The sequence below is a fragment of the Branchiostoma belcheri genome, unplaced genomic scaffold (assembly GCF_001625305.1).
Source record: "Branchiostoma belcheri isolate BF01 breed outbred unplaced genomic scaffold, Haploidv18h27 scaffold16, whole genome shotgun sequence".
NCBI classification, from domain to species: domain Eukaryota; kingdom Metazoa; phylum Chordata; class Leptocardii; order Amphioxiformes; family Branchiostomatidae; genus Branchiostoma; species Branchiostoma belcheri.
In genome coordinates, this window is record NW_017803046.1 from 1,895,590 (window position 1) to 1,909,438 (window position 13,849).

Sequence of the window (13,849 nt, forward strand, 5' to 3'; positions counted from 1 at the left end):
TTTCCAACATCTGAACAAGCTGACTTCCTTAGACCTGGGCGGTAACGTTTTGCGCGAAGTACATAGCCAGTGGTTTATTGGACTGGAAGGACTATATAGACTATTCCTGAGTAAAAACAAAATTGAAATTATCCCACTCGGCGCCTTTCAGCATTTAAAGAAACTGCAATTTCTGGACATAAGTGAAAACGACTTCGTATGTGTGTCTAGCAAAATACTTTTCACCCTCCCAACACTTTCTATACTCACATTAAGCGGAAATCATTTTGGCGTCTCCAAAGTAGACACTGTGGCATGGAAACTTGTGTTGGAAAACTGTGGTCCATGTTTACATTGTAACCGATTCACAGGACCCGAACCTATGCGTTCATTCCTCTCCAAACAGTGGATACGGTTTGAAGCTATCGGCATAATTTTACACATAAACAGATTAACTAACGACAAATTCGCAATCGATTGGTCCGGAACTCTAGCAAGTAAGCATACCATCCCAAGTGACGTAGACCACTGTAATCCCCTGTCAGAAGCCCTTCGATCAGGCCATTTCGAGTCTTTCTCTCCTTTCGTCATCATAGCACGGAAGAGTAACTTAGGGGTTCGTAAGTCTATTTTAACCGAATGTTCAGAGGCCTGGGCGGCGCCAGGCGGTGTGACGTTGGCTCTGCAGGGGCAGTCAAGTCTAAAGTTCTCTGATGTAGACACGGGCGTCTCTCAGACATCAGGTGGTTTCAGCTTGGTGGCGAAAACTGAGAAGAACGAAACGGTTCACTCTCCAGGCGGAGTCAGGCAACACTCTGATCATGAGTCCAGCGTGGCCTGTTTCACTCTTCTTCGCGATCACAAGGACGTGACCATGTCGTCCTTCAACGCGTCCACAACAAATCAAGTAGACGATACAAAATGTCTATCGCAAGAGCACGTTTCTCAGGCTAATGCAAGTGGAACATCAAAAAACACGACGTCCTCAAATGAACCGACTATCCCCCGAACACATCACATCACAGTTAGGCCGGCAACAACAGATGTAATCTCTGAAGTAGGTCGTACTGACTCGAAGACTCCTCTTATAGTGATTTCTGTATTAACAAGTCCAGTTATAATAATGGGTTTCATTTGCTTTGTTTTACTACGCCGCGAAGAGACGCAGAAACAATAATCAAAATCTGAAAAACAACCGACCAAACTTGCCCACACCTTTTGCGAGTGGGGATATCACAAGTGTCACAAGTACCTTACACGTGAACCGAATGTACAGAGGCTCTACACAAGTAACGCTGCAATCAGGGAGCACACAGGACTCCTGTCAACCAGACAATGACTTGTACGACCAAATCAAAGAGGAGGAAGTGTACCTTCCGTCGGGGCACGTATACAGCGAAATAAAAGATGAGGATGACAGAGGAGAAAGCAAACCTGTCTCAAATTCTCTTCCTGCACATGAACGCAACAAAATAGACGAAGACATTGATAGTTCATTGGCCACGTCCACAAAAAGAGGCCAGTGATTCAACTGGAAATGTAGGCGCTAGCATTCCCATCTACAATGCGGATATAAAAACTGAAGCTTCCGTTAACCGTAGTTTGACGAATTCGGCTGTCAGGAAGTCCTTATGTACAGAGCAGACGGCTTATGGAATGACAGACTGTACAGGTACATCAAATCGCACAGATATTTACGTTACTGATGAAAGAAAGACAGACCAGACTTGACTTTCTAGTGTTTTGCCACGGTGGTTTTGCTGTTTCTTCTTCCTCTTCTTCTCCAAACCAATAAGGTCAATGACCTGTACCAGATGTCTGTCACCATGGAAACTAGTGTTGGTTTTACATCATGTTGCAATTTTATAGCATGAGGGATTTAGACTGCTGTGACCATATATATGAATGTGTTTGAGTAAAAATTAACAGAGCAGACCATTTGAAGGTAAACATTATGCATTTTCTTTGCAAATGTATGACACTGTATTTGTAGTTTGTACAGCTTGTACAGAGAGCATGTAAAGTAATGAACAACGACTTACAGCAATTGCAAACTACCAATGTCCAGCTGTTAAAAATATGTTGTTTCCAAAGAAATGTAGCGCTTCATTTCTATGAATATATGTATCTGGGTCTGCTCCAACCCTGCTCTATCACACTGAAGGACATGTGCTTCAAGCATAGCCAATTTTCTTCACTGACTGCAACCTTGATGATAGGTATGATTGAAAAACAATTGGTACTGAAATGAAAATTGCAAAATGAAATGTGCACAAGTTTGTTGTTTTGACAGCCAAAGGAACTGTAAACCTGTCTTTTTTCGTGTCTGTTCAAAGCAAAAGAAAACGGCGGCCAGGGAGTGACCAAAATTCTGTCAAACCTGATGTAAAGGTATACATGTATGTCATACTGCCTGGCTGCATATCGATTATTGCGTGTATATGATTAACATACATTTTAACTAAATAAGTCTGGGCTTCTGAATAAAATTCGGAAGATGAGTCGTCACGCGTCATCGGTCTTTGGTAGCGTCACTGATGCACGGTGAATAATCCTTTTACTTCAAAGGAATGTTTTTTTTCTTTTTGTATAGGCCTTGCTTAGCAACGTACTAGTCTGAGTAGTCAACCAAACACAGGCAAGAAAGACGTCGACCAATGCAAAGGACCATCGGAGACCCATTTTAGCACTTAGTAGTAACCAAGCTTCCCGGTTATAGTCACAGTGACTCCAAAAAAAGACTCCAGTGGCAACAAAGCAGCTTAACTCCATCTTCAAACATCCAGCGCCTCAAAATCAGGTACAGCAATTTGTTTCTTTACTCACGCTCTAACGCCAGAGAATTTTCTGCTGTGAATCGGGATGAAAACATACTAGTAGTTAAATCGCTACACATGTGCGTGGCAAGAACACTCACCAATAACTGTTTCTAGTCGGATAAACTTAACATTGTACCTGTTCACAAACAAGTGTGTAACTACAATTGCTTCAAAATTGAAAATATAACCGTAGAGGCGCTTCAAACGTTAAGATAGAGAACTAGTTTTGCGGTGAATGAAATGAAATAGTTTGTCTTTTGAAAAAACAGTACAGTCCAGTCGTCACGATGGTTTGGAATTCTCCACAAGAAGTTGGCGCTTTGATCATTCTAGTCTTGTCAACGGTATCCAATGTCGACGTCTCAGCAGATCCAACTTGCTTCCCAACAATGTGTCAGGAGACAAGGATAGATTTGTGTGTACCCAGGAATAGAATGGACAATGGAAGAAACGGTTATACTTGGATCAACCACCATATTAAAGCGGTGTGCATCTCTTGTACTGACGGGCAAAGCGCGCCTGTTGAAAACTCAACTAGTTCACTAGGAAAGTGCCTTCTGCATGCGCATTGGCTTGCTTTAAAAGGTTTGAAGTTCGGAATGTTATCGTCGCAAAATCTAGCCATGATCGACCCTTCTTCTCTCAGCACCCTTATTCTTACTGATACAGAAATCACTGAAATAGATCGCGCTACTTTCGTCCACTTTTTGCGGTTACAAAATCTTAATCTAGACGACAACGAGTTGACACACATTCCCAGGAACTGGTACGGTGCGTCATATTCTCCGAAAGAATACGACATCACAAAGATCTCTCTTGCTGGAAACAAAATCTCTAGTCTCGCTCCCGCTTGTTTCCAACATCTGAACAAGCTGACTTCCTTAGACCTGGGCGGTAACGTTTTGCGCGAAGTACATAGCCAGTGGTTCATTGGACTGGAAGGACTATATAGACTATTCCTCAGTAAAAACAAAATTGAAATTATCCCACTCGGTGCCTTTCAGCATTTAAAGAAACTGCAATTTCTGGACATAAGTGACAACGACTTCGTGTGTGTGTCTAGCAAAATACTTTTCACCCTCCCAACACTTTCTATACTCACATTAAGCGGAAATCATTTTGGCGTCTCCAAAGTAGACACTGTGGCATGGAAACTTGTGTTGGAAAACTGTGGTCCATGCTTACATTGTAACCGATTCACAGGACCCGAACCTATGCGTTCATTCCGCTCCAAACAGTGGATACGGTTTGAGGCTATCGGCATCGTTTTACACATAAACAGATTAACTAACGACAAATTCGCAATCGATTGGTCCGGAACTCTAGCAAGTAAGCATACCATCCCAAGTGACGTAGACCACTGTAATCCCCTGTCAGAAGCCCTTCGATCAGGCCATTTCGAGTCTTTCTCTCCTTTCGTCATCATAGCACGGAAGAGTAACTTAGGGGTTCGTAAGTCTATTTTAACCGAATGTTCAGAGGCCTGGGCGGCGTCAGGCGGTGTGACGTTGGCTCTGCAGGGGCAGTCAAGTCTAAAGTTCTCTGATGTAGACACGGGCGTCTCTCAGACATCAGGTGGTTTCAGCTTGGTGGCGAAAACTGAGAAGAACGAAACGGTTCACTCTCCAGGCGGAGTCAGGCAACACTCTGATCATGAGTCCAGCGTGGCCTGTTTCACTCTTCTTCGCGATCACAAGGACGTGACCATGTCGTCCTTCAACGCGTCCACAACAAATCAAGTAGACGATACAAAATGTCTATCGCAAGAGCACGTTTCTCAGGCTAATGCAAGTGGAACATCAAAAAACACGACGTCCTCAAATGAACCGACTATCCCCCGAACACATCACATCACAGTTAGGCCGGCAACAACAGATGTAATCTCTGAAGTAGGTCGTACTGACTCGAAGACTCCTCTTATAGTGATTTCTGTATTAACAAGTCCAGTTATAATAATGGGTTTCATTGCTTTGTTTTGCTACGCCGCGAAGAGACGCAGAAATAATAATCAAAATATGAAAACCAACCGACCAAACTTGCCCACACCTTTTGCGAGTGGGGATATCACAAGTGTCTTACAAGTGAACCGAATGTACAGAGGCTCTACACAAGTAACGCTGCAATCAGGGAGCACACAAGACTCCTGTCAACCAGACAGTGACTTGTACGACCAAATCAAAGAGGAGGAAGTGTACGTTCCATCGGGACACGTCTACAGCGAAATAAAAGACGATGATGACAGAGAAGAAAGCAAACCTGTCTCAAATTCTCCTCCTGCACATGAACGCAACAAAATAGACGAAGACATTGATAGTTCATTTGGCCACGTCCCACAAAAAGACGCCAGTGATTCAACTGGAAATGTAGGCGCTAGCATTCCCATCTACAATGCGGATATAAAAACTGAAGCTTCCGTTAACCGTAGTTTGACGAATTCGGCTGTCAGGAAGTCCTTATGTACAGAGCAGACGGCTTATGGAATGACAGACTGTACATGTACGTCAAATCGCACAGATATTTACGTTACTGATGAACGAAAGACAGACCAGTCAGAGGGGGGACTTGTAGATACTTGCGATGATGCTATCAGAGAAGTTGATTAATGGGAAAATAAAGATGTCAGTTTAGCATTCTCATCAATAAGATGGTAACTTACGTTAAGTGTAGATTGGCTACAGGAATGACTGACTGTACACTGTAAGGCACACCGAATTATGGGAAAGTAAAGATGGCGGACAGTGAAGATTGGCGGAAAATAGACAAGGAACTCTCGTTCTGACGTACATGTAGATTTGGCTGGCGACTTTTGTAATGTATAGGATATTGTCACCATTTTCGATATCGTTGCTGGCATAATTGTAATTTACCTTCTTGATCAAACGATCGCTGTAGGTTCATCATTTTTTTTCTGAAATACAAATAGCATCATCATTAACAAGAGTTCCACGATCTCATACCTTCGCCAAATGATGGTTACCCTTGCGGTTGAAGAATTATACAATTCTAATCATTGATTTTGCAAATAAGAGCCTCATTCGCATGGGTTATATCAGTTGATCATATTCTCCACCCAATGACAGTCTTATCTTAACAAAAAGGCCATTATAGCACTTTCTCATAAATTATGCAAATGAGGGCATGATTTGAATAAATTATGTTTATTGATGTCCTCACTCACTCACGTGGGTTTTTGCATGAAGAATTTTATTCTGTCCATACCTGTGGGACTGACAACGTTTTAAAGGTCCCATTATTGGGTGTACTACTATTTGTGGGCTGTTTGTGTGGAAGACAACATTTCACATTTGGTTCCATGAAATTACACATTCATGTCATCATATCTACCAGAGTGGATTGGTACATAATCAACTTAATTTCTCTTCTTACATTTCTGTTGTTCTTGGCATCCACCAACTAGGACATAATATAGTTCTGTAAAATGTGTTACATTTGCTTCATATATACCTTTCATACGTAGAAAAAACACGTAGTAGCAGTGTCACAGCGCCCTCTTGCAACTACACCGCAAAGCTTAAGTAATACATGCGTAATAGTGAAGGAAACAAAATGTTTTGTGGTATGACACTGAGGACTAGATCTTGAGGATGACACCTCCCAAAATTAAAAGTAATTATTCCGAATTTAGGATGGAATGCATATAACCTCGAAAGTAAACACACAGTATGTAAACGACCATTCAAGGGGTAGTTTGTTCAAGGCGTAGTTTCTGATACTAGTAGTCTCCCACGGTGTGTGCATACTAACTTGTTCAGCCACAAATCATGTTGAACACAACAACGACCATGGCCAAAAGGACCGATGGTCCTGCGTGAAAAGTATATAAGAAATGTAGGAAACAGAGTTGTAGTATTGGATACCAGGGCAAATATCTACGTAGGTACCGTATATTAAGTGGTTTTTTTTTCGAACTCGAGTACAATGATGGCTAAGTAGCCACGGTGTACACCGTGAGAAAGTGTATGCCTGGAGGAACTGCACACGAACTAGTCGTGAAGTTCTATTAAACCCAACGGGGCATCTGTGTCATACACTGATGCCTGTGTACCACAGAGAATGTCACCACCGTACCGACCATCACGATCACTGTCATTTTGTCGGCATTCTTGACCGGATTCTTTCGGACGTGGTGGTTCTTGTCGTGGTTCTGGGGATTCTTTGCCAAGACCGTGGAGTTAGTGTTCTCAAGAGTCATCGCGTCCACCACAGAGGTGCCCTCTTCTTCATCACGAACAGGGTCGACGTCATTTCCATCCAGGAGAGAGGAGTCGTCTCGTGCAGACATGCCGGTAGAGCTGTTGTACCCGGACGTCATGGCAGAGGTGGGACGTTTTTCGTCGCCGCTGTTGAGATGCTCATCGCTGTACTTCTTCTCCCAGTCGTCATCTCCATCCAGATCACCATCCGGGAGGGCCGCAGACACGCCAGGTGCATCCTGGTTGTCATCCATGTCCGGGACTCCATCTCCGACCTGGAAATAAAGATACATGTAGAAATAGATTTTTAAGATGTGAAAACACTGAAAATCTAATCACTGATTTAGGTGTTTTGACGAAATGGTGACTTTGAAATACATGTAAATAAACAATGTATTTGTCTATATATAGCTACTGACTGCTGACACCGATCAATGAGACAGTAACAAACACACGCAGATGCAGGCTAGGCATTACCAAGGCAAGATTTATCACTAGCTATATTTGGGGGGCCGTGACAATCACTTCTACCTCACGGGACCTTCCTGGAACACGGGCTCGGACAGGCACTCGGTAGAGCTCGTCCAGGGTCGTTAGGTACCAGTCGCTGTCGTTCCCATCTGATTGGATGGTGTGTGCTTCATCATCAACGGGAGCGTTGTCCACAGCAGTAGGATCTGCGAACTGCCCTTGGTAGTGGGCCCAACTTCCGTCCAGACGGACGTCAACGGTAGCCTGGGTGTCGACATGGGTGGGCGCTGCCGACAATCCAATAACCTAGAAATACAGATAGATATAGATTATGATTAAGATGTAAAATACTGAGAATCTAATTGTTTATTTATGTATTTTAACGTCCGAAATGGAAACTTTGAGATACTATAATAAAGTAACCAGAAATCTCACATGTTGGGGAGTGTGCGCGTAGTGGGTCGACATCAGCTCATTACTGGACCATTTAACCCCACCGTCACCAGGCACGTCCACATCACGGGACCTTCCCGGAACACGATCCCGGACAGGCACTTGGTATTTCTGGTCCAGGGTCGTTAGATACCAGTCGCTGTCGTCCCCATCTGATTGGATGGGCGTTTGGTCGTCAAGGGGAGCCTCGTCCACAGCAGTAGGATCTGCGAATTCTCCTTGGTAGTGGGCCCAACTTCCGTCCAGACGGACGTCAACAGCAGTCTGGGCTTCGACATGGGTAGACTCCGTTACCGACAATCCAATGACCTAGAAATAGATAGAGACATTGACTATGATCAAAATGTAAAACACTGAACATTTAATCACCGGTTTAGTTGTCTGGACAAAATTGAAACTTTAAAATAGATATCTTCTGCTGACTGCTGACACCGGTACCCTCCGATCAATGAGACAGTAACAAACACGCAGATGCAGGCATCACCAAGCCAAGACTTATCACTAGTATGATATTTGGTGACCGAGACAAGAATCAATATATACGTATGTAACATTTGGCTGACGATTTCTAAAAAAGGCTAGTATAGGAGTGCCTACTAGTTTACTGACGTATCCAGAAAACTCACCAGTGCTACACCGAACAGAAACACACCGGCCATGGCCGCCCACATCCGCAAGGACGGGAGTCCTGTCAGCTCCTCCTGACCGGGCTCAACGGGGAAAGTCATCTTCGCACGACGGCGGGATCTCCTGTTACACCTGCCACGTCGTTTCGACATGTTGGGAGCAAAGGATACTGCAGCAGAGCGATAAAATCGGTGAAGGATATGGGACCACGTAAACGTGCGTCCGCTTCGAACCGTGTCGCTCGAACAACTGGTAAACAACAACCTGTTGCTAGTGTGGAACACCGGGTTGTGACGTTCTGCATTCTGGAACATCTTTGACAAAGAAACGCGGTGCATTTATTTTTACACGTAAAGGTTAACAGCGATAGTTCCGACTTGTATACTCTGCCAAACACTACAAACTTCTTTCAAACTTGTCCATATTGCTGAACACCATCCACACACAAGTAAACGTACCTGTATCTGATACTACTGAACACCATCCACACACACGTAAAGACTTATCAGTATTCTTGACTTAAGATTTCCACACAGGCAAACGCCTCTGTCCATGGGACCATCCACACAAATAAGCAAACATGCCTGTCCCAGGTGCTGAACAGTACGTGCATGCAGGCCCGTATCATCCGTAAAAGAAAGGGAAAAAACACATAACACAGGAAAAGTTCAATTGTTTGTTGTTTTTATTCTGTGTCAGATCCGTTAAAACATTTGCATTAGTCGTAAACAGTACTGCTAATCTTCCACACATGAGAAATTAACCAAGGTGGCATGTCCAGTTTGTCAAAGATGTTCCAGAACGCCACAACACTTGTTTTCTACACTAGCAACAGTCTCTTGTTTACCCCTTCCCAAGTGAGCCCGCTCAAGAAGACTTTACAGGGAGGCCATCGGGGCTGATATGGACGGCCATGGCCAGTGTGTTTCTGTTCGGTGTAACTCTGGTGAGTTTTCAAGCCTTGTAACTACTTAAATACCAGTACCTTGGCTGGGGGCTGGCGAACCCTCGTTTCGTATTAGCCACGAAAACATGCCAGTAATTTCTTGGCAGAGGGGCATTATCGGAAGAATAAGTTTTCCAGAAATGCTTAGTTAAAGATTTTTATTGTGATTTTCTCTATTCTACGTGAAAATGTCTAATTCCTCGCACCATTTTTCACTGGACAATCCTTTTCCCCAAAAACATTTACTAAGGGTTGACATTAAAATTCTGTTGTTCTTGTAGCCAGAAGGATATTCATCACTCCCATACTTACAGAACTTATTACTGAGTTTATTAATGTATTCCCTGAAATACTAGTACATGGTTGCTAGATTGAGGGTGTGCAGAATTCAACTGAGACCCAGACTCGAACTGAGACCCAGAATAAACCCTAAACTGTCCTAATACAAGACCACACTGGGTCTCAAACCTCAAACTGCACCACACACACAATGTCTCCAATTACAACAAACAATCATGGCTAAAAGAGTATCTCAACTTTATTAAAATCTAAAACATGTTCATCATCAAACATCATTTACATCATGTACACCATTGGAAGCCACTACTGTCTTAACAGTGAATTTCATGAGCAAAAATTAATGAATAAAATAAAACAGAACAATATTGCAAAACAGCATTAAAGACATGATACACAACAGTACAACCAGCAAGCTTTGTATTCAGTCGTAGAGGCTTTTGAAACAATTATACTACATAAAAAACATCAAATACTCATGATCATTTTGTCATCGAAATAAAAAGTGTCCCTTCTGCAGAAAATAAAAAAAGTTCCAAAGTTGTTTCTTCATGCTACCAATACATGTATGATTTATTTACAGTGGTCAATTTGGATCCATCTAAAACAGTATGATACCAGAAATAAGTACATATTTAGCAAATGTGGTACAGAAATGCTAAATGGACTGAAAGCTACCTCAGAGTGAAAGCTACATCTGAGTGGAAGCTACCTCTGAGTGAAAGCTACCTCTGAGGCACCTACATGTACATTAGAAACTACATCAGGTTGAAGTCATAACCCTGGAATGCCTTACGGAAAATTTTTGCCGTCTCTGTTTCCTCCTCTTTGGAGGATTTACAGTTCCTCCAGTCTGCCCTGCCTGGCATGTCCAGGAGAGGGGAGCTAGCCATGACCTCCCGACCAAACTGTAGAGGGAAGAACTTCCTTATCCTGTGGAGGAACTTGCCACCGGAATGAAGTTCAAGGTAGAAGTAGGGCGCGCCCGAGGGGACGACCTGCTTGAGGTCGGTGTGTCTGGGGAGTTCGGCCAGCTCTAGGTTCTTCATCTGACTCTGTTCCTGAAAAACTTCTCCTACATCCTCAGACAGGTGGGAGGGCACTGGAACAACCTGTGTCGGGGGAAGAATATTGGGATGATATGAGAATATTGTCTCTTTATGTGTAATAATAATGTCTAATGAGTGTATTGTCTCAGTATGTCTAACACCTTGAACATTAGGAAATGTAAGGGCAATTTAGACAGGTAGGTGTCATTGTCATTGAAGTTTGAAAGTTAACATTGAGTTAATGTATCTCACCTGGATCTGTAAGTGTTGTGTCTTATAGTTCCTCTCATAGAACACACATTCCTTTCCTTGGGACTGGAACAGTTTGCGTAGAGCAGACTTGTACTTCTCAATCTCTTCATGGACCTCGGCCGTGGCTTCTACCATCGACTGGTAGTGACCAATGGGAAGGATGAGCACATGGTCAGGCACCAGTCCCCCCTTGGCCAGTGCCAGGTAGGTGTGGTCACCCACACTGACCACCAAGTGTTTCTCCACCTCAGGACTGGCCAGGCAGAACCAGCAGGGACCCGTGGGCTTAGGGGGAGGGCGGGACTTCTTCTCCCCACCAGGTCCCCTGTCTCCTCCCTGGTGTCCTCGCTTCCTGCCCTGTCCATGAGCTCCTCCTGACAAGTCATAGCGGTACTGCAACCCAGTATCCTCCTCACCTTCTGGAGACTGTTCTTGCCTACCCGTTTCAGACTTGTAAGGGCACTCGGTTACATCATGAGGTTGCTTTACCAGTTCAGACTGGTCCATGTTAGTCAATGGGGTCAGGTTAAATGCGTACAGGTACTTCTTCTTCTCCGGGTTGCCCACCTTGGCTAGAGCCAGGAAGCGTGTGACGTGTTTGTCGCTCTCAGCAAGCACCCTTGTGGTTCCTGTAGGGAAGTCTCTCGTAGAAGACACCTTCCAGTCCGCTGAAGTGATACCGGGGCCGAAGGATTTTGGCCAGTTCTGCAACAGTGACCAACCCCTGTGGAGCACTGCCACCTTCCACACTGTTCCCAAAGTTTGTGACTCCTCTTGGCCATGGAGACGTCAATAGGATGTCCACCCCTTGAAATTTCTGCAAAAATAGAAAGACAATACAAGAAAAGCACCTGTTAATAGAGAAATGAACTTAAAGTTAAACTGCTTTCTGTTTACTAAAAAATCTCATCTCATTCAAAGTAATGTAATATTTGTGCACTTGTAAGTCACAGGCAACAATCTTGAGGGTATTAACGATATAAACTCTCCAACTTTTCTTTAGCATGCCAATAAATATGGGCGCCACAACAATTCATCATACAATGAAGCACAAAATTAGATTATTTTTACATATTTTTTCACCTACTTGTTTATGAGGGACTCGCAAAGAGCTGTAACGTCAGTCTTGGAGAAACAACAGCCTTCTTCTGCCTCTCCTTCTACTCCACTTAAGTAGACTATCTGCAGTCCAGAGGCCCCTGTGAACACTCCCTTTCTACCTGAAAAATAAAAGGAAAGGAGGTACATACCAGGATCTATTTAGATGAATGCATGATAGCCTTTCTTGTGCCTTAGGGTTAAGTGAAAACTTCGGGCATTATGTCCTGCTGGATAAAACAACAGTGAGATGTCAGTCATTTATGATAAGAGCTACATATATACAGCTGTGGAACCCAGCAGTGTGTATTGAGTACCAACTGCCAAAAGTGTGAACAGTTTCAAAATAAGAGTGGATAATCATTGGGACAAGAAGAAATACTGAGAAAGAGGGAAAAGAGGGTGTTACAACAGGCAAATAGCCTTGTAACACTGAGGGATTCTCAAGGTATTAGTGGCAACAAGAATACTGTGTGGTATGGGCATGTCTTTATGTAATACTGGATACCTAAGTATGTGATGTTTTCACAGAGTTCACCCCCATCCTCCTCCCCGTAGAATTCCAGATGTTCAGGCTTGTTGGCTCCCAGGATGTATGTTGCGATCGGCGCCCTCTGTCTGCCCTCCAGGTACTGCTGCCACTCGGTGCGAGCTCCGGCCGTGATCCCAAAGAAGTCTCCCACACACAGCAGCATGTCGAAGTCTCCGCTTTTCTTCTGGATGGAGGAGACTCGTTTGAACAGCTGGCTGAACCTATGGACAATATATAAAGGATCATGGTGCACTTGTAAGCAAAGGTAAGAACTTATTAGATTAGTGCATGGAGGTAGAATTTCTACCTCCATGGTTAGTGAAAACTTCTTGGTCTGCTTTGCTATCTTTATAGGTGTCAACATGCTGGGTCCTACAGCATTATCATGAGTAGACTGTAGAGCAGAGTAGAGTCTACTCTGCTCTACTCATTATCATGCTACAAGAGCAGCAGGACCCAGCATATGTTTACACCTATAAAGATGGCAGTCATTCGGTCAAGTAGGACATCTGTCTAGGTTGGATCGCTCCTTATCATTCATTACTTATGTCATTGGAAACTTAATTTGCTCACACAAACGAAGTTCCATTGGGTAACAGTTACAGCTACAGAGTGTGTATGTGCAATATTCAGACGTATTGCGCATCAAAAAAGATGACACACTAAAAAAGATGATATCATAGCTAAAGGAAATCACTATGCACCATGTCATGTCTTGTAACGTTAATGCAAAGCAGATATTTTGATTTTCTTCCATTAATAATAATAATTTTCCTCATGTTGGTGAATGCTTCTTTATTCACAACCATAGGGTCTTATCATGAAGCTCAAGGGCTTGTGAAGAGTTGCTGATTACTTTCCTCTCAGTTACAAAATTTTGACATATCGTTCTGTCAAGAAATGCAACTCTCAAAGTTGGTTGACCAAAATTTTATTTCGTAGTATGGTCGCCCCCCTCCCCAAACCATTCAAAGCAAGGAGGTTGACCTTAATCTCCAAGCAGATCTTTTGGTGGGGGGAAGACAGTATCAAATTGGCCAGTCTGTATCCAGTTCCCCACCCAAGCAGATCTTTTGGTGGGGGGAAGACAGTATCAAATTGGCCAGTCTGTA

At 43.5% G+C, this 13,849-nt stretch overlaps 2 protein-coding genes across 2 annotated transcripts in view; both read right to left on the reverse strand.

The window, feature by feature from the left end:
* Window positions 1–6,776: 6,776 nt before the first annotated feature.
* Window positions 6,777–8,790, reverse strand: LOC109465954. The gene is made up of 4 exons (XM_019763444.1): window positions 8,563–8,790; window positions 7,919–8,245; window positions 7,544–7,789; window positions 6,777–7,287 (listed from the first exon to the last, which is right to left on the reverse strand). The coding sequence occupies exons 1-4, from the start codon at window positions 8,713–8,715 to the stop codon at window positions 6,820–6,822; spliced, it is 1,194 nt and encodes a 397-aa protein (XP_019619003.1). The 5' UTR covers window positions 8,716–8,790; the 3' UTR covers window positions 6,777–6,819.
* A 1,239-nt stretch (window positions 8,791–10,029) lies between these two features.
* The window catches only part of LOC109466137 (CWF19-like protein 1), a 4,055-nt gene continuing 235 nt past the window's right edge, over window positions 10,030–13,849 (reverse strand). The window contains 5 exon segments of the mRNA XM_019763783.1: window positions 10,030–10,918; window positions 11,108–11,728; window positions 11,730–11,924; window positions 12,191–12,327; window positions 12,714–12,958. Of these exon segments, the coding sequence (XP_019619342.1) occupies window positions 10,565–10,918; window positions 11,108–11,728; window positions 11,730–11,924; window positions 12,191–12,327; window positions 12,714–12,958 (1,552 nt within the window). The 3' untranslated portion in view covers window positions 10,030–10,564.